The 21,681-nt window shown below is 57.6% G+C and overlaps 1 protein-coding gene across 2 annotated transcripts in view; it reads left to right on the top strand.

The window, feature by feature from the left end:
• Inpp5a (inositol polyphosphate-5-phosphatase A) overlaps positions 1–21,681 on the top strand; it is a 229,349-nt gene that overhangs the window by 169,813 nt on the left and 37,855 nt on the right. For both annotated transcript variants that reach the window (XM_042672306.1, XM_042672307.1), the window contains exons 9-11: positions 2,450–2,534; positions 18,538–18,633; positions 18,761–18,835. In XM_042672306.1, the coding sequence (XP_042528240.1) occupies positions 2,450–2,534; positions 18,538–18,633; positions 18,761–18,835 (256 nt within the window). The remainder of the gene's footprint in view (positions 1–2,449; positions 2,535–18,537; positions 18,634–18,760; positions 18,836–21,681) is intronic.

The following is a 21,681-nucleotide window of genomic DNA, read 5'->3' as shown; positions in this document are numbered from 1 at the left end:
CGAGCTCTGCAGCCTTTCTGGCCAGCCGGCTACTCAGCGCCCCCTGCCTCCCTCACTGGGGTACTGAATGGAGCAGAAAGCAGTCAGGGGCAGCAAGGCTGCTGCAGAGGGGACTGCTAGCACTCCAGTGACCTCGTCCTTCCCATGATGACAGTGCCTGCAGAAGCTCCTCACACACCACACTGCACACCACACCGTGTAGGCTCCACACCAGGAGGGCTGCTCACTTCTCCCGCTAACAGGCCAGATGAAAAATCCGTGTCTGATTAGTCAACCTCGTTCTCTAGCCTCCTCTGCTTCCAGAGCCCTGGCATCCTGAGCCTGGCTCCAGTGTCCACAAACAGCATCCTGGCAGTGGCTAGGGCCCCTGCTGGCACTCAGCTGTGCACAGAGCCATGCACACCTGCTGGCACTCACTTGTGCACAGAGCCTGCACACCTGCTGGCACTCACCTGTGCACAGAGCCGTGCACACCTGCTGGCACTCACCTGTGCACAGAGCCGTGCACACCTGCTGGCACTCACCTGTGCACAGAGCCGTGCACACCTGCTGGCACTCACCTGTGCACAGAGCCGTGCACACCTGCTGGCACTCACCTGTGCACAGAGCCGTGCACACCTGCTGGCACTCACCTGTGCACAGAGCCGTGCACACCTGCTGGCACTCACCTGTGCACAGAGCCGTGCACACCTGCTGGCACTCACCTGTGCACAGAGCCGTGCACACTTGCTGGCACTCACCTGTGCACAGAACCGTGCACACCTGGCACTCACCTGTGCACAGAGCCATACACACCTGTTGCACTCACTTGTACACAGAGCCATGCACACCTGCTGGCACTCACCTGTGCACAGAGCCATGCACACGCTGGCACTCATCTGTGCACAGAGCCATGCACACCTGCTGGCACTCACCTGTGTACAGAGCCATGCACACGCTGGCACTCATCTGTGCACAGAGCCATGCACACCTGCTGGCACTCACTTGTGCACAGAGCCATGCACACCTGCTGGCACTCACCTGTGTACAGAGCCATGCACACGCTGGCACTCACCTGTGCACAGAGCCATGCACACCTGCTGGCATGCACCTGTGCACAGAGCCGTGCACACCTGCTGGCACTCACCTGTTCACAGAACCGTGCACACCTGCTGGCACTCACTTGTGCACAGAGCCATGAATACCTGCTGGCATGCACCTGTGCACAGAGCCATGCACACCTGCTGGCACTCACATGTGCACAGAGTCATGCACACCTCTACCTCCCCACCAGGTGATACATTAGGACCTCCTGATAACCAGGCAATGATTTTGAGGACTAATAAAAATTCTCCCTGACTCTGCCTGGTCAATTACTGGGTTCAAGAAATACTACTCCAGGGCTGGGAAGGTGGCCCAGTGGTAGAGCGCTTGCCTTGCATGCCTGAGGCCCTGGGTTCGATTCCCCAGCACCACATAAGCAAAAAGAAAAAAGCCGGAAATGGCGCTATGGCTCAAGTGGTAGAGCACTAGCCTTGAGCTGAAGAGCTGAGGGACAGTGCCCAGGCCCAGAGTTCAGGCCCCACGACCGGACCCAAAAAAAAAAAATAAAATAAATACTACTCCGGCCAATCTCTTCATCTGTCACAGGGAAGCCCTAAACCAACAGCAAGTCTCCATCCCTCTGATGTTTGTTGCAAATGGTCACCATTCACATTCAGATCAGAAGTAAGGAGCACTGGGCCTGCATGGAGAACAAGAGCCCACTGGCTCAATGGTGACCTTACCCAATGCTTGGGAGATTTGGGCTACGTTTTCTACGGAGGCTACTCCTGCCGTGCCAATCGTGTGTGTGTGTGCGCGTGTGTGTGTGTGTGCGTGTGTGTGTGTGTGTGTGTTTCCATGGAATATCTTCATAAAGGAGATCCTGAGGGATTCAGAATATATCAAAAAGTCTCTTGCAGCCAGCAGCACCAGCTAGTGTGTGTGCTATATAGCTTGGAAATATCTGGGTGGGATAATTCATAAACGAGTTGAGCTGAGCCCCCAGGAGCTGTACTGTCTCCTCGAGGTCCCCAGGAGGCAGTGCTTGGCTGAGCTTGGCTCTGGTCCAGGGAGGTCTATCTGCAGGACTCTCCCTCCACTGCAGTGCTGACCATGTTGCCTTCCTGCAGCTCCTGAATGCCGTTTACACTCAGGCACCTGTCTTGGCCCCCATTTCTTTCTTGCATGCCTCATTTACTCTGAGTTTGTTTTTGTTGTTGCCTGGCCTGGTGAGGCCAGAGCTGAGTGCTGTTTGGCAGCCACATGATGGTGGGAGTCCCCACTAGGGCTGAGGAGCGAAGAAGTGATCACCAACAAATGGTAGGCACAGCCTCTGGGGAGCATGGAAGGGAGATGTAGCCAGTCTGCACCCGGTAACGCTGCTCAGTGCCGGGCATCAGTGACCTCTGTCGTTTTCTCTTCTTAGAATCATCGACCAGCGGTTTGAGAAAGTTTCCTACTTTGTCTTTGGAGATTTCAACTTCCGCCTGGACTCCAAGTCTGTTGTAGAGGTAGGCATGGCTTCCCCCCCCCTCGCCCGTGCTCCCCTCTCGCCCCTCCCTGCTTTGTGGTGGAACACGCTGGGGAATGTACCTTTGCTGGCCCTGTCCGTGTTGGCCTTCTCACTGATTACCTGATAGGGGAACAGCTTTGTGGTTAGAAGAAAGAGGGACTAGGGTCCCTTAGCACCTCGTAGCTGGTCAGCCGAGCAGCCCTGTGTCCACAGGTTGGTGGGCCACTCTCAGGACAGCTCAGGGCCTACAGAAGGCCTGGCAAACACCTGCCAGCTAGGCCTGCAGGGCTTCTGTCCAGTGATGTTCTAACTGAATTTTGTTTTTTCCCCCTCATTACACACGTAGAATTTTAAAAGCCCACTTCAAAATTTGTACTCACCTGTCTGCAACTCCCAGAGATAAGCCCTGGGAGCAGCAGCCTGGCGCTGATGTCAGGCAGGGTCTGATGTGGGTCAGGGTCAGGAGCTGTGGCCCGAGCACTTGGCGCTGTCTTGGCTTCCTCGGCCCTAGGACAGCAAGCTGGCTCTGGCCACACCCTCGTTCTTTTCCTGGCTCTTGTGTAACGGGGTACACCACCTTCCCTGCAGAGCAACAGGAGAGGGTCTTCAAAGTGAGATGTACATACCCTTCACACTCCTACACACGGTGTGGAGCAGGCCCAGACCGGATGACTTCAGCCGGCCTCAGCCAACCTTCCCGTACTTGGCCTGCACCCGGTGGCTGACATGTTAGTTTTCCATCACTGGCAGAATATTACTTCTTTTTCTTTTGGAGGTACTGGGGTTTGAACTGAGGGTCTTGCATTCCACTAGTTGAACCACATCCCAGCCCTCTGGTCATTTTTCAGGTAGAGTCTCAGTTGTGCTTGTGTCAGCCTAAGAATGAAGCCTTCCTTTTTATGTCTTCCACGTAGATGAGATGGCAGGCACTGCTGTCGTGTCTGGCTTGCTTGTTGAGATGGAAATCCCACCAAGTTTTTGTCCAGGACGGCCTGGACATGCGATCCTCATGTTCTTCACCTTGGAATTGCAGGTGTCAGTCACTACACCTGACAGAAAGTCTTCTTTCTTCTTTCTCAATCTCCCTTCCTCCCTCCCTCCCTCCCTCCCTTCCTTCCTTCCTTCCTTCCTTCCATCGTAGGACTTGAACTCAGGGCCTGCACTGTCCCTGAGGTCTTTTGCTCAAGGCAAGTGTTGTATCACTTGAGGCACAGCTCCACCTGTGGCTTTTTTGGTGGTGAATTGAAGATGAACGAGTCCCATGGACTTTCCTGCCCAGCTGGCATTGAACTGTGACCCTCAGATCTCAGCCTCCTGAGTAGCTAGGATGACAGGCGTGAGCCACAGACACCCAGCCAAAAAGCATTGAAGAGTCAGAGCTCAATAGGCTTCTGTCCTCTCTCTTTGGTTGACAGAATGAGTAAAGTGCTTTACAAGTATTTTTTTCTGTGTTTAAGCTGAGGACAATTTGTAAGTGTGTGTGTGTGTGTGTGTGTGTGTGTGTGTGTGTGTGTGTGTGTGTGTGTGTGTTGGGCTCATATGTCTCCCTGATGGTGAGTGACACTCGGAGGGGAGGCCTGAGTCCTTCAGGGAAGCCTTGTGGAGGGAGAGGCGGGGCCTGCGGAGGGAGGGGCGAGGCCTGTGGAGGGAGGGGAGGGGCCTGCAGAGGGAGAGGCGGGGCCTGTGGAGGGACAGGTAGGGAACTGTGGAGGGAGAGGCGGGGCCTGTGGAGGGAGAGGCGGGGCCTGTGGAGGGAGAGGTAGGGAACTGTGGAGGGAGAGGCGGGGCCTGCGGAGGGAGAGGCGGGGCCTGTGGAGGGACAGGTAGGGAACTGTGGAGGGAGAGGCAGGGCCTGTGGAGGGACAGGTAGGGAACTGTGGAGGGAGAGGCGGGGCCTGCGGAGGGAGAGGCGGGGCCTGTGGAGGGAGAGGCGGGGCCTGTGGAGGGACAGGTAGGGAACTGTGGAGGGAGAGGCGCGGCCTGTGGAGGGAGAGAGTCGGGGCCTGTGGTGGGAGAGAGGCGGGGCCTGAGGTGAGAGACAGGCGCGGCCTGCGGAGGAAGAGGCGGGGCCTGTGGATGGAGAGGTGGGGCCTAGGGAGGGGAGGGGCCTGTGGAGGGAGAGAGGAGGGGCCTGAGGTGAGAGACAGGCGCGGCCTGCGGAGGAAGAGGCGGGGCCTGTGGATGGAGAGGTGGGGCCTAGGGAGGGGAGGGGCCTGTGGAGGGAGAGAGGAGGGGCCTGAGGTGAGAGACAGGCGTGGCCTGTGGAGGGAGAGGCGGGGCCTGCGGAAGGAGAGGCTGGGCCTGTGGAGGGAGAGGTGGGGCCTGCGGAAGGAGAGGCGGGGCCTGCAGAGGGAGGGGCGAGGCCTGTGGAGGGAGAGGCGGGGCCTGCGGAAGGAGAGGCGGGGCCTGCAGAAGGAGAGGCGGGGCCTGCGGAGGGAGGGGCGAGGCCTGTGGAGGGAGGGGAGGGGCCTGCAGAGGGAGAGGCGGGGCCTGTGGAGGGAGGGGAGGGGCCTGCGGAGGGAGAGGCGGGGCCTGTGGAGGGAGGGGCGGGGCCTGCGGAGGGAGGGGCGGGGCCTGTGGAGGGAGAGGAGGGGCCTGCGGAGGGAGGGGCGGGGCCTGTGGAGGGAGAGGAGGGGCCTGCGGAGGGAGGGGCGGGGCCTGTAGAGGGAGAGGCGGGGCCTGTGGAGGGAGGGGCGGGGCCTGCGGAGGGAGAGGTGGGGCCTGCGGAGGGAGGGGCGGGGCCTGCACGGCTATGCATGGAAATGCTGCACACACTGATCTGACCCGTATGCTCAGCCACTTGGCTTCAGCTCCCCAGGGTCAGGGCTTCTGCCCCAGAGGGCTCGTGGTGGGCAGCTTGGGGGGGGGGGGAGAGGAGGAGCGGGCACCGAGGGGCTGTGGCCTCAGGAGCCGCGCCCCCTGGTTTCGGGTCTGGAGCTGGCCAGCTGCCATCCGGAGCAGGACGGTGCCCTGTCTTGAGAACAGGGTAAAGGGGTCACTGCCCTGTGCAGCCCAGCCTCATGCCTGGGGAGGGGGGACAAGCCCCAAGGACTTAAGTTTCCTTCCTGTAAATCATGAGCTCGGAAACTGCGGGGCCTACTCCGCCCACCGTCTGTCTGCTAGGGACGCTTTCCTCCACTGGCCTGGGATATTTTGGGGGCAAGTATGCCTTTGCAATGTCAGAGTTCATGGAGAGACTCAGAAGCAATGGCAGTGGTGTTCATTTGCCACCAAGTACCACCTGCATCACAGCCTAAACTACTGCATGACAGCCCTAAACTACTGGCAATACCTCTTCTCTTATTCCAATCTGAATTACTAGTTTTTTGGGGGGGGAATCCGGTCGTTGGGCCTGAACTCTGGGCCTGGGCGCTGTCCCTCAGCTCTTCAGCTCAAGGCTAGCGCTCTACCACTTGAGCCACAGAGCCACTTCCGGGTTTTTTTTTCTACTTATGTGGTGCTGAGGAATCGAACCAAGGGCCTCATGCATGCAAGGCAAGCACTCTACCACTGAGCCACTTTCCCAGTCCTGAATTACTAATTTTAATAAGTCTCAGATTACACATTTTTAAAAAAGTTTATGCCAGTATGGGAACTTGAACTCAGAGCCTTTTACTCTACCTTAACTTTTTCACTCAAAGCTGGCACTCTACCACTTGAGCCATACCTCCACTTCTAGCTTTTTTTGCTGGTTAATTTGAGGTAAGAGTGTCTTAGATTATCTGCCAGGTCTGGCTTTGAACCATGATTCTTAGGTCTCAGCCTCCTGAGTAGCTAGGATTAGAGGTGTGAGTCAATGGTGCCTAACTGAAATTATACAGTGTGCACTTTTATACATTATACAGTAGCATTTTATATGGGCTATAAAGTGCTAAGAAAGCATTAAAAAGGCTACAGAATTCAGAGGGCACAGGTAGACACAAGGAAATGTCTGGAGGAGATCAGATCAGAGGTTCTACAAGCCACAGATGCAGAGCTATTCCAGGTGCAGAGTTGTCAAGCACAGGTCTGGGTGGCAGGCCACGTTGTGTGTTAGTCTGACGTGAGTGGGATGTCACCGTCAGGAACACTGCACTCCCGCTGGTCAGGACAGCCAGAGGTCCTGTGCTGTAGCAGCCTGAGAGGGACCAGGTGACAGAGTCTGTCATGTAATGGCCTTGTGCCAGTCTCAGTGTACTCCTCCCTACAGCCCTGGGTGAGGAGATTGTGGCTGGTGTGATTGATGAGCTCCTGTCTCTAATGTTTCTGAAACAATTCAGCATATTGCAGTTGTAATTATTTGTTGACACACAAATGTGATCAGTTTGTGCCTTGTGGTGTGCTGACAGATGGTAGTTGTTTGTGTGTGTGTAAACAAAATGTAGAGCCATTCTGTGTTGGCACTTTTGTGCAAATGGAGAAGTTTAGTTCCAAATGCTTGCTTCCTGGAGTGGAAGGAGTGAAGGCCGATCCCAATTTTAAAGCTATATTTCCTATCCACACAGAGTAGCCAGAGCCCTGCCATCCTCACACAGCCACATCCATCTGTGAGGGCCCCTTCTCAGAGCCATTGCATGGGCAGTGTGTCCTAAGTGGACCTAATACCCCAGGGGAGGGGGAAGGCATCCCTGAGATTGGACACTCAGAACCTCCCTGAGAGTGTGTGCTCTAGAACCCCCTGAGAGTGTGCTCTAGAACCTCCCTGAGAGTGGGACACTCAGAATCTCCCTGAGAGTGTGTGCTCTAGAACCTCCCTGAGAGTGGGACACTCAATCTCCCTGAGAGTGTGTGCTCTAGAACTCCCTGAGAGTGGGACACTCAATCTCCCTGAGAGTGTGTGCTCTAGAACTCCCTGAGAGTGGGACACTCAGAATCTCCCTGAGAGTGTGTGCTCTAGAACCTCCCTGAGAGTGGGACACTCAGAACCTCCCTGACAGTGGACACTAAGAACCTCCCTGAGAGTGTGTGCTCTAGAACCTCCTTAAGAGTGTGTGCTCTAGAACCTTCCTGACAGTGGACACTCAGAACCTCCCTGAGAGTGGGCGTTCTAGAAACTCCCTGAGAGTGAGTGCTCTAGAACCTCCCTGAGAGTGGATACTCAGAACCTCCCTGAGAATGTGCTCTAGAACCTCCCTGAGAGTGAGCACTCAGAACCTCCCTGAGAGTGGGTGCTCAGAACCTCCCTGAGAGTGGGTGCTCTAGAACCCCCTGAGAGTGGGTGCTTTAGAACCTCCTTGAGAGTGAGTACTCAGAACCTCCCTGAGAGTGGGTGCTCAGAATCTCCCTGAGAATAGGTGCTGTAGAACCTCCCTGAGATTGGACACTCAGAACCTCCCTGAGAGTGGGACACTCAGAGCCTCCCTGAGAGTGTGTGCTCTAGAACCTCCCTGAGAGTGTGCTCTAGAACTCCCTGAGAGTGTGTGCTCTAGAACCTCCCTGAGAGTGTGTGCTCTAGAACTCCCTGAGAGTGTGTGCTCTAGAACCTCCCTAAGAGTAGACACTCAGAACCACCCTGAGAGTGAGTGCTCAGAATCTCCCTGAGAGTGGGTGCTCTAGAACCTCCCTGAGAGTGGGACACTTAGAAACTCCCTGAGAGTGAGTGCTCTAGAACCTTCCTGAGAGTGAGCACTCAGAACCTCTCTGAGAGTGGACACTCAGAACCTGAGAGTGGGTGCTCTAGAACCCCCCTGAGAGTGTGTGCTCTAGAACTCCCTGAGAGTGGGACACTCAGAACCTCCCTGAGAGTGTGTGCTCTAGAACTCCCTGAGAGTGTGTGCTCTAGAACTCCCTGAGAGTGGACACTCAGAACCTCCCTGAGAGTGTGTGCTCTAGAACTCCCTGAGAGTGTGTGCTCTAGAACTCCCTGAGAGTGTGTGCTCTAGAACTCCCTGAGAGTGGGCACTCAGAACCTCCCTGAGAGTGTGTGCTCTAGAACTCCCTGAGAGTGTGTGCTCTAGAACTCCCTGAGTGGGTGCTCTAGAACTCCCTGAGAGTGGGTGCTCTAGAACTCCCTGAGAGTGTGTGCTCTAGAACCCTCTGAGAGTGTGTGCTCTAGAACCCCCTGAGAGTGGGCACTCCAGCACTGGTGCCTGGCACCTGGATGCTGCCTGATGGTGCCCCTCACACGTGAGAAACCCCGAGCTCCTGGTCCTTGCTGTTAATCTGTGCTTGTGATGACATGGGAAGAAAATCAGTAGTTGTTCACTGACTTATTTGCTCAATAAATAAATGGCTGGGTCTTAGATCCATGCTCCAGTTGTTGGGGGGGTTTTGTGGGTCTTTAAACCCATGCAGATAGCTGCTGTTTATCTGTCAGAATTATCTGTTAGTTACATTTTGCTTGCACTTCATTATATAAGTAAAAATAAGCCGAATGGAAAGTATGGGATGTGACTTTTTCAGAAGTTTTTCAGGACTCTGTGAGGTGAAGGCTCTAGAATTAGACTCCCCGTGCCCCGTGGTAGCTAGCTGGCTCTGGGACTGTGGCACGGAGCATGCGGCCAGGAGCATGTGCGACCCTCCACATCCTCACCCACCTCCACCAAGGAGGAGCAGCCCCTGAGCCTCCCAGCTCAGCCCCGTCCAGCGCCGACACAGACAGCGCTGCCAGAAAGAAAGGCAGAGCTGCCTCCGGGACAGCCCCCGCCCTCCCGGCACCTAGACACCCCTGCGGACCAGCCCGGGTGAGGTCAGCCACCTCTGCTCACAGAGGCCACGGCCACCTCCGTGTCCGCTACACACTGTCCTCCACACGTTCCGTCTTAGGAAGGACAGCCTCTGCCTCACATGCCTGAGGACCCCTCCTTGGAGGAGGGAGGAAGGTCATGCCAGCCTCAGGCCTGAGTGCTCAGGATGTCTGTGCCCCCTCTTGAGCCTCCCCTCCACCCTCCCCATCCCCCCACTTGAGCGGGCCCCAGCAGCTTTTAGACTGCTGACAAGTAAAACTCGGAAGGGTCGGCACGTCCCCCGTGTGCGCCGTGGAGAAGCTGTGAGGAAGGCGTGTTGCGGACTGCAGAGCTTTGCTGCAGGGGCAGTGGGGGGCCCGGGACGGCCTCACCCCAGCACCATCAAGCAGGAACCGCTGCAGCATGCCTCTCCACAGTACAAGGGAGCGTGCTTCTCAGAGTCTGGGAACCAAGGTGTCCTTCACCAGCACTGATGTGTCATTGAGCCCGGTCCGTAGCAGCCCCCCTTCCCCCCTTCCCTCCGTGCCCTGGGCTCTCAGAGGAGCAGAGTGCTGTGACACCCCTTCCCCTTGTGGTTCTCAGGACACCTTCTGACACCGTCACACTGGCTGGCAAGATTCATTAGAGGTTAATTAAATCCATCTCCGAAACAATGAGCAGCCAGTGAGCGGAGCTGACTGCAGTAAATTAAATGCACTAAAGGCAGCGATTGTCCATCCTGGTGGACGGTGCAAGGCCCTGGGCCTCGAGCGAGACCCGCCTCTGGGCCCTGGAGGCTCTGGGAGCCCAGTGGGGACTGCTCGTCGTTCTCAGGGAGGGGGATTACGGGGATTGGACAGCGCGGCCTGTGAAAGAGGCTCTGTGTGCAAAGTGAAGAGGCTCTGTTCCCCCGGACCCAGCAGCTTCTTGCGTTTCAAATGCAAATGAATGCAAACATGCCTGCAGGGCAGGACTGAAAAGATGATACTGTGATCAAATTTGGCACTGCTTACACTGTAATTAAAACGTACACAGATTAAACACGATTATCATGTGCCATCTAATAGGCCCGTGGGTGGTTACACTGATTAATAATGCAGCTCCGCTCAGCCCTGTGCCGGCTGGGAGTGCTCGCTCGCAGGGTGTGTTTTATGCCTTGCGGGTGGTGACTGGCAGCTGGAGTGCTCTGCTGGCTGTGGTGACACAGAGTGACAGCAGTGCCAGGAGCGCCCGTCTCTGCGTGGCCCGCACTGCACCTGCCGCCCATCACCTCGCTGGCAGTGGCAGTGATGAATGAGGTTTTGGAGGCTGGTGATGGTTGTTAGAATTCAGTTGCCAGTTGCTGACAGGTGTGTGCTCAGGTACAGGCCCAGCTGGGCCTGCTGGGGAGCAGAGCCCTGCCAGGGCAGGGCTGCTTCCAAAGCTGCCTGTGGAGAAGCTCCTGGATGTGCCTTTCAGACTGGCACCAAGGAGGGCACCGGCAGTGTTGAAAGTGAGTCCGGTACACAGCCCAGCTTCTCTGTGCAGGGACTGCAGCCTGCAGGAGCGGCTGTGACCCGAGGCCACAGATACTCCTGGTGTCCAGGATGGCTGTAGGCCAGCCAGGAGGTGGCATCACACCTTGCCCTTGTCTGGTGAAGCCCCTGGCCCGGCCCACACCACCTCCCTGGGCTGCAGCTGAAGTGTCGCTGCGTTCTCGCTGAGCCAAACTCTGCCGTGCCTTTCTGCACACAGACACCACCGTGAGCACGTGGGAGGGGGCGGGGGGGGGGGGGATTGTGCAGACTGTGCTAGGAGGGCCCATGGCCCATGGTAAGCATCTTCATAAGACATGTGCCCAGGTTTTGCTTCGGGCTAAATGTGCATCAAGCCCAGCCTAACATCAGCAGCCTGCAGCCCTGCCCTGGGTCCCCTGCTCAGAGGAAGGCTTGTCTGAGGCCTTGTCCCCAGCTCCAGGTGAAAAGGCATACACTTGAGCTCTGTTGAGCTCTTGCTCTGTGGGTTTGGAGCCAGAGCCAGCGTGTCTTGCTCTGTGCTCAGACACCCGCGGTGAGCCCTGCCTTGTCCTGTGAGAGGCCCAGGCATGGTTCAGTGGGCATGCAGCTCTACAGGCACGTGTCCGCCAGCACCTGGCCCACAAGCCGCCCTCCCTCGCGCCTCAGGCCCAAAGGGGAGGGCCTGAGGGCCTGAGGGCCCGGCGAGCAGTGCTTTGGCTTCTCAGCGGTGCATGTCTGCTGTGCATCCTGGGAAAGGAGGCTTAGTTCAGGTTGACTTTTATGTACCATTCAGTCATGTGTTTCTATCGAGCATAATTCGGCCTGCATGTGGCAATGTCCTTCCAGTTCAGGGTTGGTGTCCTACCTCTGAGGGCTCCCATGGCCTCCGGCACCTGGTTTGGATGCCCATTGTCACGGGCCACCGGGATGGGCACCTGTTGGATGTGCCCACAATAGGGAATGGTTGGAGAATGAATTGAGATACTATTTTCCTGGACCTCCAAATTCATGTGATGAATGCAGGCTTCAAAGCCTTTGTTTTGCATTTCAGAGCAAGCAGTTAAGTGTCTGACTAGTTATCCTCATTTTCTACTCCATGAATGTATTTAAGACTTGAAGTAACATCCAAACATTTTAGTTATCAAGGACTAGATGGTGCCTATTTTGCAATTCTAAAACTCAGGTAGCTATCCAGTGACTTTCATATCCATCAGAATATAACATTTGATTTCTTAGCACCCTCTTGGCAGTGTCCTGGACGTAAGCCCAAGCCGCTGCTTACTGGCTACGTGTTCTGCAGCTTGGGACATGGACAGCCTGGCTGGGGGAGGGACCACAGCACCAGCATGAGGTTGCGGCCTTTGGACGCGTGTTGTCTTCCAAGGAAGACTGCTGTATTGGTTTAACAGCGTATGACACAGGTGGCGCGCTTACAGTAATGCTGAGAACTCCCAAGCCAGCTATTTGTAGCTAAAGAAGGCTTTTCCTCTAGGTCAGTGCCATTTTCTGGAGGCATTCAGAAGATGTGAACTCAATGGTGAGCATTTCCTGCCAAGTCGTTGCAAGGGAGCCCTATGCCTGTCCAAGCCCAGGCAACAGGTCGGGCAGCTCTCAGCTTGGCCAGCCCTGCTGGGGCATGGAGCTTGTATGTGTGGCTCTTCATGTCAGAACATTTTTGTGGCTAGAAATCATCCAAGAACCATGGATGGATGGTAAGAGCCGCAGGGGACTCTGGTTGAGCCTCTCTGTAGCCCCTTTCCAGCAATAAGCCACCCACACGTTCCTGTCCCCATGTTCGGCTCTATGGGCTGTTTCCTTGATTACTGGGTCAACACAGCACAGGTTCATACTTCATGGGGCTCCCGGCTGTCAGAATCAGAAAGACGGCGTCCCTGTACAGGGAACCAGCACTGCTCACTGCCAGAGGTGCCCCCAGATGAAGGTGTCTGGTGTGGGTCCTGCCATGCACTCTGCATGCCTGTTCCCATGACTGACTTCAGCTCTGCAGCGTGCCTGCCTTCTGCACCAAAGCCGTCAGTCAGAAGCCACGGCCTCAGTGCATTGGTAGAAGTTGGCCCAATTCCTGGGGCCCCCTTTGCTGGAAAAGCCCTCTCCCAAGTGGCCACGCTGGGCCCAGCGGCCCGTGGCCTGTATCCATGCTGGCATTCTGGATGTTGGGCCTCAGATGGGTGAGGATGTGGGCAGCTGATGTGTGACTGATGGTGGATCCAGGTGGGGGAGCCCTGCTGCACAAGCGTGCACAAGTATCTCTGAGTCTGCTTCTCTGTGTCCACACCCTGTCCATGCCATGTCCAACGAGTACTTCACCAAGCTGCGCGGCCTCCTCGGAGCCCAGCTCTTGCCCACGTCCAGTCCTGTGGCTGCTCCACCTCCCAGAGGCAGTGCAGGCCAGGACCCCTCCCAGCTTCACGTAGCCAACAGCAACTGAGACCCAACCGCCTTCAACGGCTGTCTGGTTTCAACCAGAGCGTCCCACCTGTGCTGGCGGTCTTCACTCACTGATGTCTCTTGGAGCCTGTGGCTCAGATTTCAGCAAATTACAGCCCTGTAGAGCAAGAAGTATCTGCAAATGGGAGAGGAGACAGTGGTGCTGGATGCACTGTTCAAGCTCTCCTCCCTGCCATGGAGTCCAAGATGGACCTGAGAACCGGGCATCGTTGGGATTCATGATGCTGGTTCTGTTCCCAGCCTGCTGCCTGCTTCCATACCTCGTTCTAAAATGCCAAAGACGTTCTCTAAGGACCGTTTCTCTGTAAGCATCTCCTTCTGACGTTCCTGAGATTCGGCCGCCGCAGCCACTCCTCACCCCTCTGTCAGGGGCCTTTGTTCCCGATTTCATGCTATCAGAGATTCTGCATGTTTTCCTGCTGAAGTTGTCAAAGGGATAAAGGCTTGGGAGCAGGGTCGTGTTTAGAGGGATGAGCATGAGAAATTGGGAAGATGTATCTGCGAGCCCACCCACCGGCCGGCCAGCAGGGTGGCCCGTACTGCGTCTGGCGCAGGCCGGTCCCGCCTTCCTCCCTTCCTCATCCCTGGGCACCACGTGAAGTCTTCCAGCAGGCAGGGTGTGTAGAGTCAGGGCCACCTCCGGGAGCAGTCTGTGGACGTCTGCCAGCCACAGGTGGTAGTCCCTCACACACAGTCCTCTGGGGCTTGGCGCCTTTGCTTGCGGGGCAGCTCTGGAATGGCCTTCGCAGGAACCTTCAGGCCTGCGGGCCCTCAGGCTGATCTAGGGTTTCCCAGGCCACAGGAGCGGCTGGGGCCCAGAGCCACCTGGCTTCGGAGCACCTTGATCCGATGTCCAGACCATGGAGAGCAGGCCAAGCCGGAGGCGAGGGCTCTGTCCTCAGCCAAAGGCCCGCTTGTAAGAGCTGCAGCGCCCAACTGCATGCTGCTGAGCAGGGCTTACAGAGCTAGGTGGGGCCAGCTGCCCTTTTTCTTTATGGATGTGTGCTGAGAAAACAAGAGGCTGCTGCAGCCAGGTCTAAGTTGGGGCGGGAGCCTGCGTGGTGCTGCCCCAGCCTGAGGCACCGGCCTAGAGGGGCAGGCTCTTCTGTGTCATCTGCAACCTGAAGTTAGTGTTGCTTTCAATTTGTGAGAAAATTTAATTCAGCCCCTGAGGGTTCACATGCTGTGCAACCGAGTCTGAGAACAGGTCAGCCCTGGTTCTAGTATCTGAATATGCCTCTTTACCCATGGCCCTGTGAGTCCTGGAGCAGCAGCATCTCAAGTCCGGGACCCACCGGAGAATTCCAGAGCTCAGCACCGGAGGCTGTGCTGCGCACGGCCTGGGTGCCTGGTTGACCGGTGCTGTCCTGGGTGCGGGTGGACAGGAGCGGTGGCACGGGTTTCTCTTCAGATCAGGTGTCCGCTGGCCCTGGCCTACCTGTCTTCACTCAGGCTTGACCCTTGACCCTTGTTCGTCCTCTGAGATGCCTCATTGTTCACCTGTGCAGATGTGCAGCCAGTTCAGGGGCACAGGGACGGTGTCCAGCAGGCTGTCAGAATGTGTCAAGGAGGCGTGCCGCAGGGCAGCAGTGCCTGCCTCCGTCCTGGCGTCAGGGACTAACGGGTGGTGCTGGCCGTGACCTGGGAGTGCGCAGGCCTGGCGTGGTCTCGGCACGACTGCCATCTCTGCGGGTGGAGCCTGTGGTGTGTGGTGCCCACGCCCTTGGCAGTACACTACAGATGGCAGCTGAGCTCCCTTAGCTACTGGCAAAGGCAGACTGGAATGCTTTTTAGTTTTTTACTGCCACTGGCTGGGAGTGGGGGCGGGACACGGGTCCTGCCTGCAGACAGAGCCCCGCCTACTCTCCATGGCTAGCAGATACCTTGAGAAGCTCTTTCTGTTCCTCTGACCTCCATGGACCTTACAGGACTGTGAGTCTACTTTCTAAGAGTCGCTGGGGCCCGTCCAGCATCCCAGGGCAAGATGCAAGGCCCAGATGCCCTTCCAACCTGGCCTTTGCAAACGCTTGTTAGCAGACCCCTTGGCTGGGCCCGGTGTTCCCAGGACAACTACACCCTCTCCTTCCGGGTAAAATGGGCATGTGGAAGAACCTGGGGGGGGGGGGGGGGCGCTGGCTCCTGTCTGGAGGTTTCAGTGGAGCCAGGCTGGGCAGCACAGCTTTATTTCTGTTTTTCTAAACAGGCTGTTGAACGTTGCACTGGGAAGACTTGGGCTATTAGGGTCAACAAGCTGTTGGCCCCATTAATAGAGTCTTGAACTCAGAGAATGGTTTGGTTCCTGCAATGTGTGGCCCTGTACACATTCATATCAGAGCCTCTGATTATCACGGGCTTTGTGCAAATCTAATGAGCTATATAGTTGTGTGATTCAGTAGCTCAGAAACAGCTGTCTCCCACTATCACCAGTGCCCTGGGCTGGTGACACCAAGACAGGAGCGAGTGTGGACACGGACCAGCAGGACGGAAGCAGGGATTCCGTGCTGCACACCTTAGGGTGCGTCCCGGCAAATTCCTGGGGAAGAAGGGCTGTTAAGGGCCAGCCAGGCCTGGGCTGGGTCACCCTTTCCAGCAGCCTTTGCTGCAGGCACTGGCGATGAAGTGAACCCTAGGTGGCTTTTTCAAAATAGTATTTGGGGTATTTCTCCTCTTTTCAAAAGAGCAAAATCCCTTCCACCGCAGTTGAGCCGGGAAGGCAGGCCGGCTGCTTTCTGCATGAGTGGGGATGGCTTCTCTGAATTGGAAGGCAGCTTTGCTGGCCCAGCCCCTGATTACTTCTTTACAGCCTGTGAATGGGGTAGCTGTGTGGGAGGGTGTGGGAGAAGGGGGCGGGCCAAGAAATCTTCAGATGTCTGTCATTTGGGCACTGCCTGAGTGCTGAAATAAAGCAGTTTTTGCCAGCGTTTCAGCAGATGCCTTCAGGAAACAGAACCGAGGATTTCCTGAACCTCTGCCTTCCATGGCCACAATGGCCTCTGGCCCCCAGCCTGCCCATCTCCCCCTCCCTCCCATTCATAGAAAGAGGCTTAAGCCCCTTAAGCCTATTAGCACCCTTCTGGGATCCAGTAGGCAGGGTGGCCAAGGTGCCTGGTTGTTTGGATACTTGTCTTAATCCCCTGCAGCCAGACTGATTTGTGACATAGGAGTCCAAAAGCCACTTCAGGGGCTTGGCCAGCTAGCTGACCTGTGCCCTGAGTGTGGATGACCTGTCCTAGGGTGGCTCTGGGCATGGTGGGCCTTGGCTGAGATGCTGTGCGTAGAGCTGGCTCTCTGGGACGGGACAGCGGAGGCAGCCCATCCCGGCAGGGTGCCTTCCAGGAGAGGCCAGGCCGGGCCCCCACCAGCCCTAGGCTTCTGCATGCGCCCACCTAACCAGTCAGTCATGTCTATTACAGTGGTCTTTTTTTTTTTTTTTTTTTTTTTAATTTTGTGCTGGTTCTGGGACCTGAACTCAGTGCCTGGGCACTGTCCCTGAGCTTTTATGTTTAAGACTAATGCTCTACCACTTGGAGCCACAGCACCGTTTCCAGCTTTTTGGCAGTTAATTGAAGATAAGAGTCTCATGGACTTTCCTGACCAGGCTAGCTTTGAACTGTGATCCTCAATTCTCAGCTTCCTGAGTAGCTAGGATTATAGGTATCAGATTATAGGTATGAGCCACTGGCACCTGGCAACCGTGGGCTTTTTAAAAGTAAAATTCATATATTCTCTTTTTCAAATAGTTTTTGAAATGTATTTTAACACACAAAACATAATTGGGCTGTGGACTGTTACTGAGGAAGTTTTCCAGGCCCTCCTCCACCGTCCCTTCCCGTACCACCCCAGCCCAGGTGCCTCGGCCCTGCCTTGTCGGGCTTTCTGCCCAGGCGTGTGTGGTTGTGAGATGTGTGGCCTGCGGAGGTGGTGGCTCTCCTCACCCAGCTGTGCCTGGCGAGGAGGCTTTATCTCCCCGCACCCTGGGCATCAGTCTACCTCGGTTTTCCCCCAGTGGGCATCTGCTGTAGGCAAAATGTACCTGCTCAGACCATCATCCCAGACCAGCCACCGCCACCTTTTACACTTGTCCGAGCTGACAGCTCCTGGAGGCCCAGTGCGGCCCGCACAGCGCCCCGCACGCACGGGGTGTGGACTGCTCAGTGCTCCGCACGCGCGGGGTGTGGACTGCTCAGTGCTCCGCATGCACGGGGTGTGGACTGCTCAGTGCTCCACATGCGCGGGGTGTGGACTGCTCAGTGCTCCACATGCGCGGGGTGTGGACTGCTCAGTGCTCCACATGCGCAGGGTGCACAGTGCTCCGCACGCGCGGGGTGCACAGTGCTTCACACGCGCGGGGTGCACAGCGCTCCGTGCACAGCGCTCCACACACACGGGGTGCACAGCGCTCCACACACATGGGGTGCACAGCGCTCCACACGCACGGGGTGCACAGCGCTCCGCACGCACGGGGTGCACAGCGCTCCGCACGCACGGGGTGCACAGCGCTCCACACGCACGGGGTGCACAGCGCTCCACACACACGGGGTGCGGCCCGCGCAGCGCTCCCCACACACGGGGTGCACAGTGCTCCGCACACACGGGGTGCGGCCCGCGCAGCGCTCCACACGCACGGGGTGCACAGCGCTCCACACACACGGGGTGCACAGCGCTCCGCACGCACGGGGTGCGGCCCGCGCAGCGCTCCCCACACACGGGGTGCACAGTGCTCCGCACGCACGGGGTGCACAGCGCTCTGCACGCACGGGGTGCGGCCCGCGCAGCGCTCCCCACACACGGGGTGCACAGTGCTCCGTACGCACGGGGTGCGGCCCGCGCAGCGCTCCCCACGCACGGGGTGCACAGCGCTCCGCACGCACGGGGTGCGGCCCGCGCAGCGCTCCCCACACACGGGGTGCACAGTGCTCCGCACACACGGGGTGCGGCCCGCGCAGCGCTCCCCACACACGGGGTGCACAGTGCTCCGCACACACGGGGTGCGGCCCGCGCAGCGCTCCACACGCACGGGGTGCACAGCGCTCCGCACCCACGGGGTGCACAGCGCTCCGCACGCACGGGGTGCACAGCGCTCCGCACGCACGGGGTGCACAGCGCTCCGCACGCACGGGGTGCACAGCGCTCCGCGCGCACGGGGTGCGGCCAGTGGCTCCTCTTGCTTTTGAGTAGGAATGCAGAGCACAAGGCGGGCTGCCTGTGTTCTGTGGGCTGCTCTACTCAGCCCGGGCTGGCACAGCTGCCACCCACCGCCCACCTCGTGGCGCAGGAGCAGCGGCTTTGCCGCACGCGCTCCCTGGCAGAAGGTGTCATGAAACACGGGTTTCCGTGTCAGGCCGCTCCGGCCCAGGGCACAGGAGCACTGAGTCCCTCCCTGTCTTTCCAGACACTCTGCACAAAAGCCACGATGCAGACAGTCCGGGCTGCCGACACCAATGAAGTTGTGAAGTTAATATTTCGGGAGTCAGACAATGACCGGAAGGTGAGTGGCTTGTGGCTGGGGCTCCTGACACAGGACAGCCACTGGCCGTTCCTGGCCTGGGGAGCAAGGGCTCGGGGCACATGGGCACCTCCACTCCCTCAGCACTGAGGCCTCTCTGACTTGGCAGGTCGTGCTCCAGTTGGAAAAGAAGCTCTTTGACTACTTCAACCAGGATGTCTTCCGGGACAACAATGGCACTGCGGTGAGTTTTCCTCCCAGGCCTGTGGCCAGTTACCCTCAGACTCCTCTTGGGTGACATGGACCACTCGGGCTTAGCTTCCAGGCCTGTGCTTGGCTTGGGGCTGGCTGGGTGGGCCGGTTAACAGGCACCCTGTTGGCATTAGACTCCTGCTGGCAGAGGTAAAGTCTTAGCTGCCTGTGGCGGGAACCAGGGAGTTCCTGGCAGCAGGGGTAAGCTGTGCCTCTGGCACGGGCATGAACTAAGCACATATGTGTGTCCACATGTGTGTACTGAGCACAGCTGTGTCAACATGTATACTGAGTACATGCAAGCCCGTGCATGTACTGAGTACATGCATGTGCATCCACATTATATACATATTTGATGTGTATACTGCATACATGTGTGCCTGTGCACACTGGGTACCTGTGTGTCCATGCACATGCCTGTACTGAGAACGTGTATGTCCATGAATGTGCATGTAGTTAGTGCATGTGTGCTGATGCATGTGTGTGGCCTACATTGTGCTGGTGTGTGTACCGAGTATATGTGTCCATGTGCATGCACATAGCGAGCACATGTATGTTCATATATGTGTGTGCTGAGTACATGTCTGATAATGCATTGCATGAATGAGTGCATGTGTGCTGTTGTACGTGTGCTGAGTGCATTGTGCTGTGTGTAGTGAGTACATATATGCCTTGCACGTGTGTGTAGTGAATACATGTGTGTTCACAAATGTGTGTGCTGATGTGCTGAGTGCATCTGTGATGTGTGTGTGTTGCTGAGTACATGTGTGTCTGTGCATTGTGGGCCCATTGTATGCATGAGCTTGTGTTCATAATTGTGTGTGCATCAAGCACATGTGAACTATACACGTATGTATGTGCATGTGTTTATGAGCATGTGTGTAAACTAAGCTGTGTGTTGATGAGAATGTACTGAGCAGGACTGGGACCCCTGCCAGAGGCAGCCGTGCCGCTCCTGCTCTGTCCTTTCTGCAAGGGTGTGCACAGGCAGGGCTGGCAGGCCCTGTGGTTCTCCGGATGGCTGGCTCTTACTGCAGCATAACTCTCCAGCTTTAGTGGATAGGCTATGCAGCATGCCTGTGTTGAGGGTAAAGTGGCAGTGCCAGGGCTTGCCCGTGTCTGGTGGAGGCTCCTCTGTGGTGATTCTAGGCCACAGTGAAGAATTAACTCTCAAAGTCGTCCTCCGCCAGCTGCTCCCTGGTGGGCACTTCCTGGGGGTGGGGTGAGGACTGTGCTCCTGGCCTTCGGGGCTGCCAGAGCCTGACTCAGGAGTGGCGGGAAGGGCACGTGTGCCCGCTCTGGCGGGCTTCTCCTGACCCATGGGCACACCAGACGGTGCCTGACTCAGGCTGGGTGCCCGGTTCCCACATACCAGTGAGGGAAAAGCGCCTAGACAGGAGAAGGCCGCGCCCAGGTCTGTCAAAAGACTAGCCGGGATCCCGTGTTCTTCCAATCCCCTCATTCGGGAGATCTGCCTTTGTCCCCTGGTCTCCAACTCACCCCCATATCCTGTTTCTCATGGGAAGTCACATCTGCACTTGATGCCCTCCAACCCAGAGTCTGGCAACTTGTGACTCGCTTATTTCTAGAGCCCATGCAGGTCCATCCCCTCACATGATCAGAGCACACCTGCATTCTCCTCTGACATCCAGTCCTCTGTCCTCCGGCCAGCTCTGGCTCAGGGCCAGCCTTGGCCTCCTTCCTCCAACTTCCTCACTGGCCCTAGAGCCTGGAACACTGGAGTCACAGGATCTACTTTGGCTTCTCCACTGTGTTCCCTGGTGCCCTCCCTGCGGTGCCCCCCGGGGCCACAGTGCCCCCTCCACTTCCTCCCTCTGCCCCCCTCCCGGGGTCACAGTGCCCCCTCCACTTCCTCCCTCCGCCCCCCCCCCGGGGTCACAGTGTCCCCTCCTCTTCCTCCTCACCCCCCCCCCGGGGTCACAGTGTCCCCTCCTCTTCCTCCTCACCCCCCCCCGGGGTCACAGTGTCCCCTCCTCTTCCTCCTCACCCCCCCGGGGTCACAGTGTCCCCTCCTCTTCCTCCTCACCCCCCCGGGGTCACAGTGTTCCCTCCTCTTCCTCCTCACCCCCCCTGGGGTCACAGTGCCCCTCCTCTTCCTCCTCACCCCCCCCTGGGGTCACAGTGCCCCCTCCTCTTCCTCCTCACCCCCCCTGGGGTCACAGTGTCCCCTCCTCTTCCTCCTCACCCCCCCTGGGGTCACAGTGTCCCCTCCTCTTCCTCCTCACCCCCCCCTGGGGTCACAGTGTCCCTCCTCTTCCTCCTCACCCCCCGGGGTCACAGTGTTCCCTCCTCTTCCTCCTCACCCCCCCCCGGGGTCACAGTGTCCCCTCCTCTTCCTCCTCACCCCCCCCCGGGGTCACAGTGTCCCCTCCTCTTCCCTCCACCTCCCCCCCCCCCGGGGTCACAGTGTCCCCTCCTCTTCCCTCCACCTCCCCGGGGTCACAGTGTCCCCTCCTCTTCCCTCCACCTCCCCAGGGTCACAGTGCCCCCTCCTCTTCCTCCTCACCCCCCTGGGGTCACAGTGTCCCCTCCTCTTCCTCCTCACCCCCCCCCCCTGGGGTCACAGTGTCCCTCCACACACTCATCACTGCAGTCCACTGGTGAGTCTTACTCATGGGGCAGTGCCATGCCATCCTGCCTACTGTCTGCTTGAACAGGACAGTGTCCTGCCACTCCAGCAGAGGACAGCCTTTGGGAGGTGGGTGTTCTGGGACTCCCAGTAGAGCCTGGAAAATGGTGTTCAAGCAGGAAGCAAGTGGAGGGTCAGGGACAGCGCTGGAGCCGTAGGGACAGAACACTGTGGTCACTGTGAGCAGG

The sequence above is a fragment of the Dipodomys spectabilis genome, unplaced genomic scaffold (genome assembly GCF_019054845.1).
Source record: "Dipodomys spectabilis isolate Male_0828 unplaced genomic scaffold, ASM1905484v1 ptg000693l, whole genome shotgun sequence".
NCBI classification, from domain to species: Eukaryota; Metazoa; Chordata; class Mammalia; order Rodentia; family Heteromyidae; genus Dipodomys; species Dipodomys spectabilis.
The sequence above is the reverse complement of the archived record's forward strand: the minus strand, read 5'-3'. Positions and strand labels throughout refer to the sequence as shown.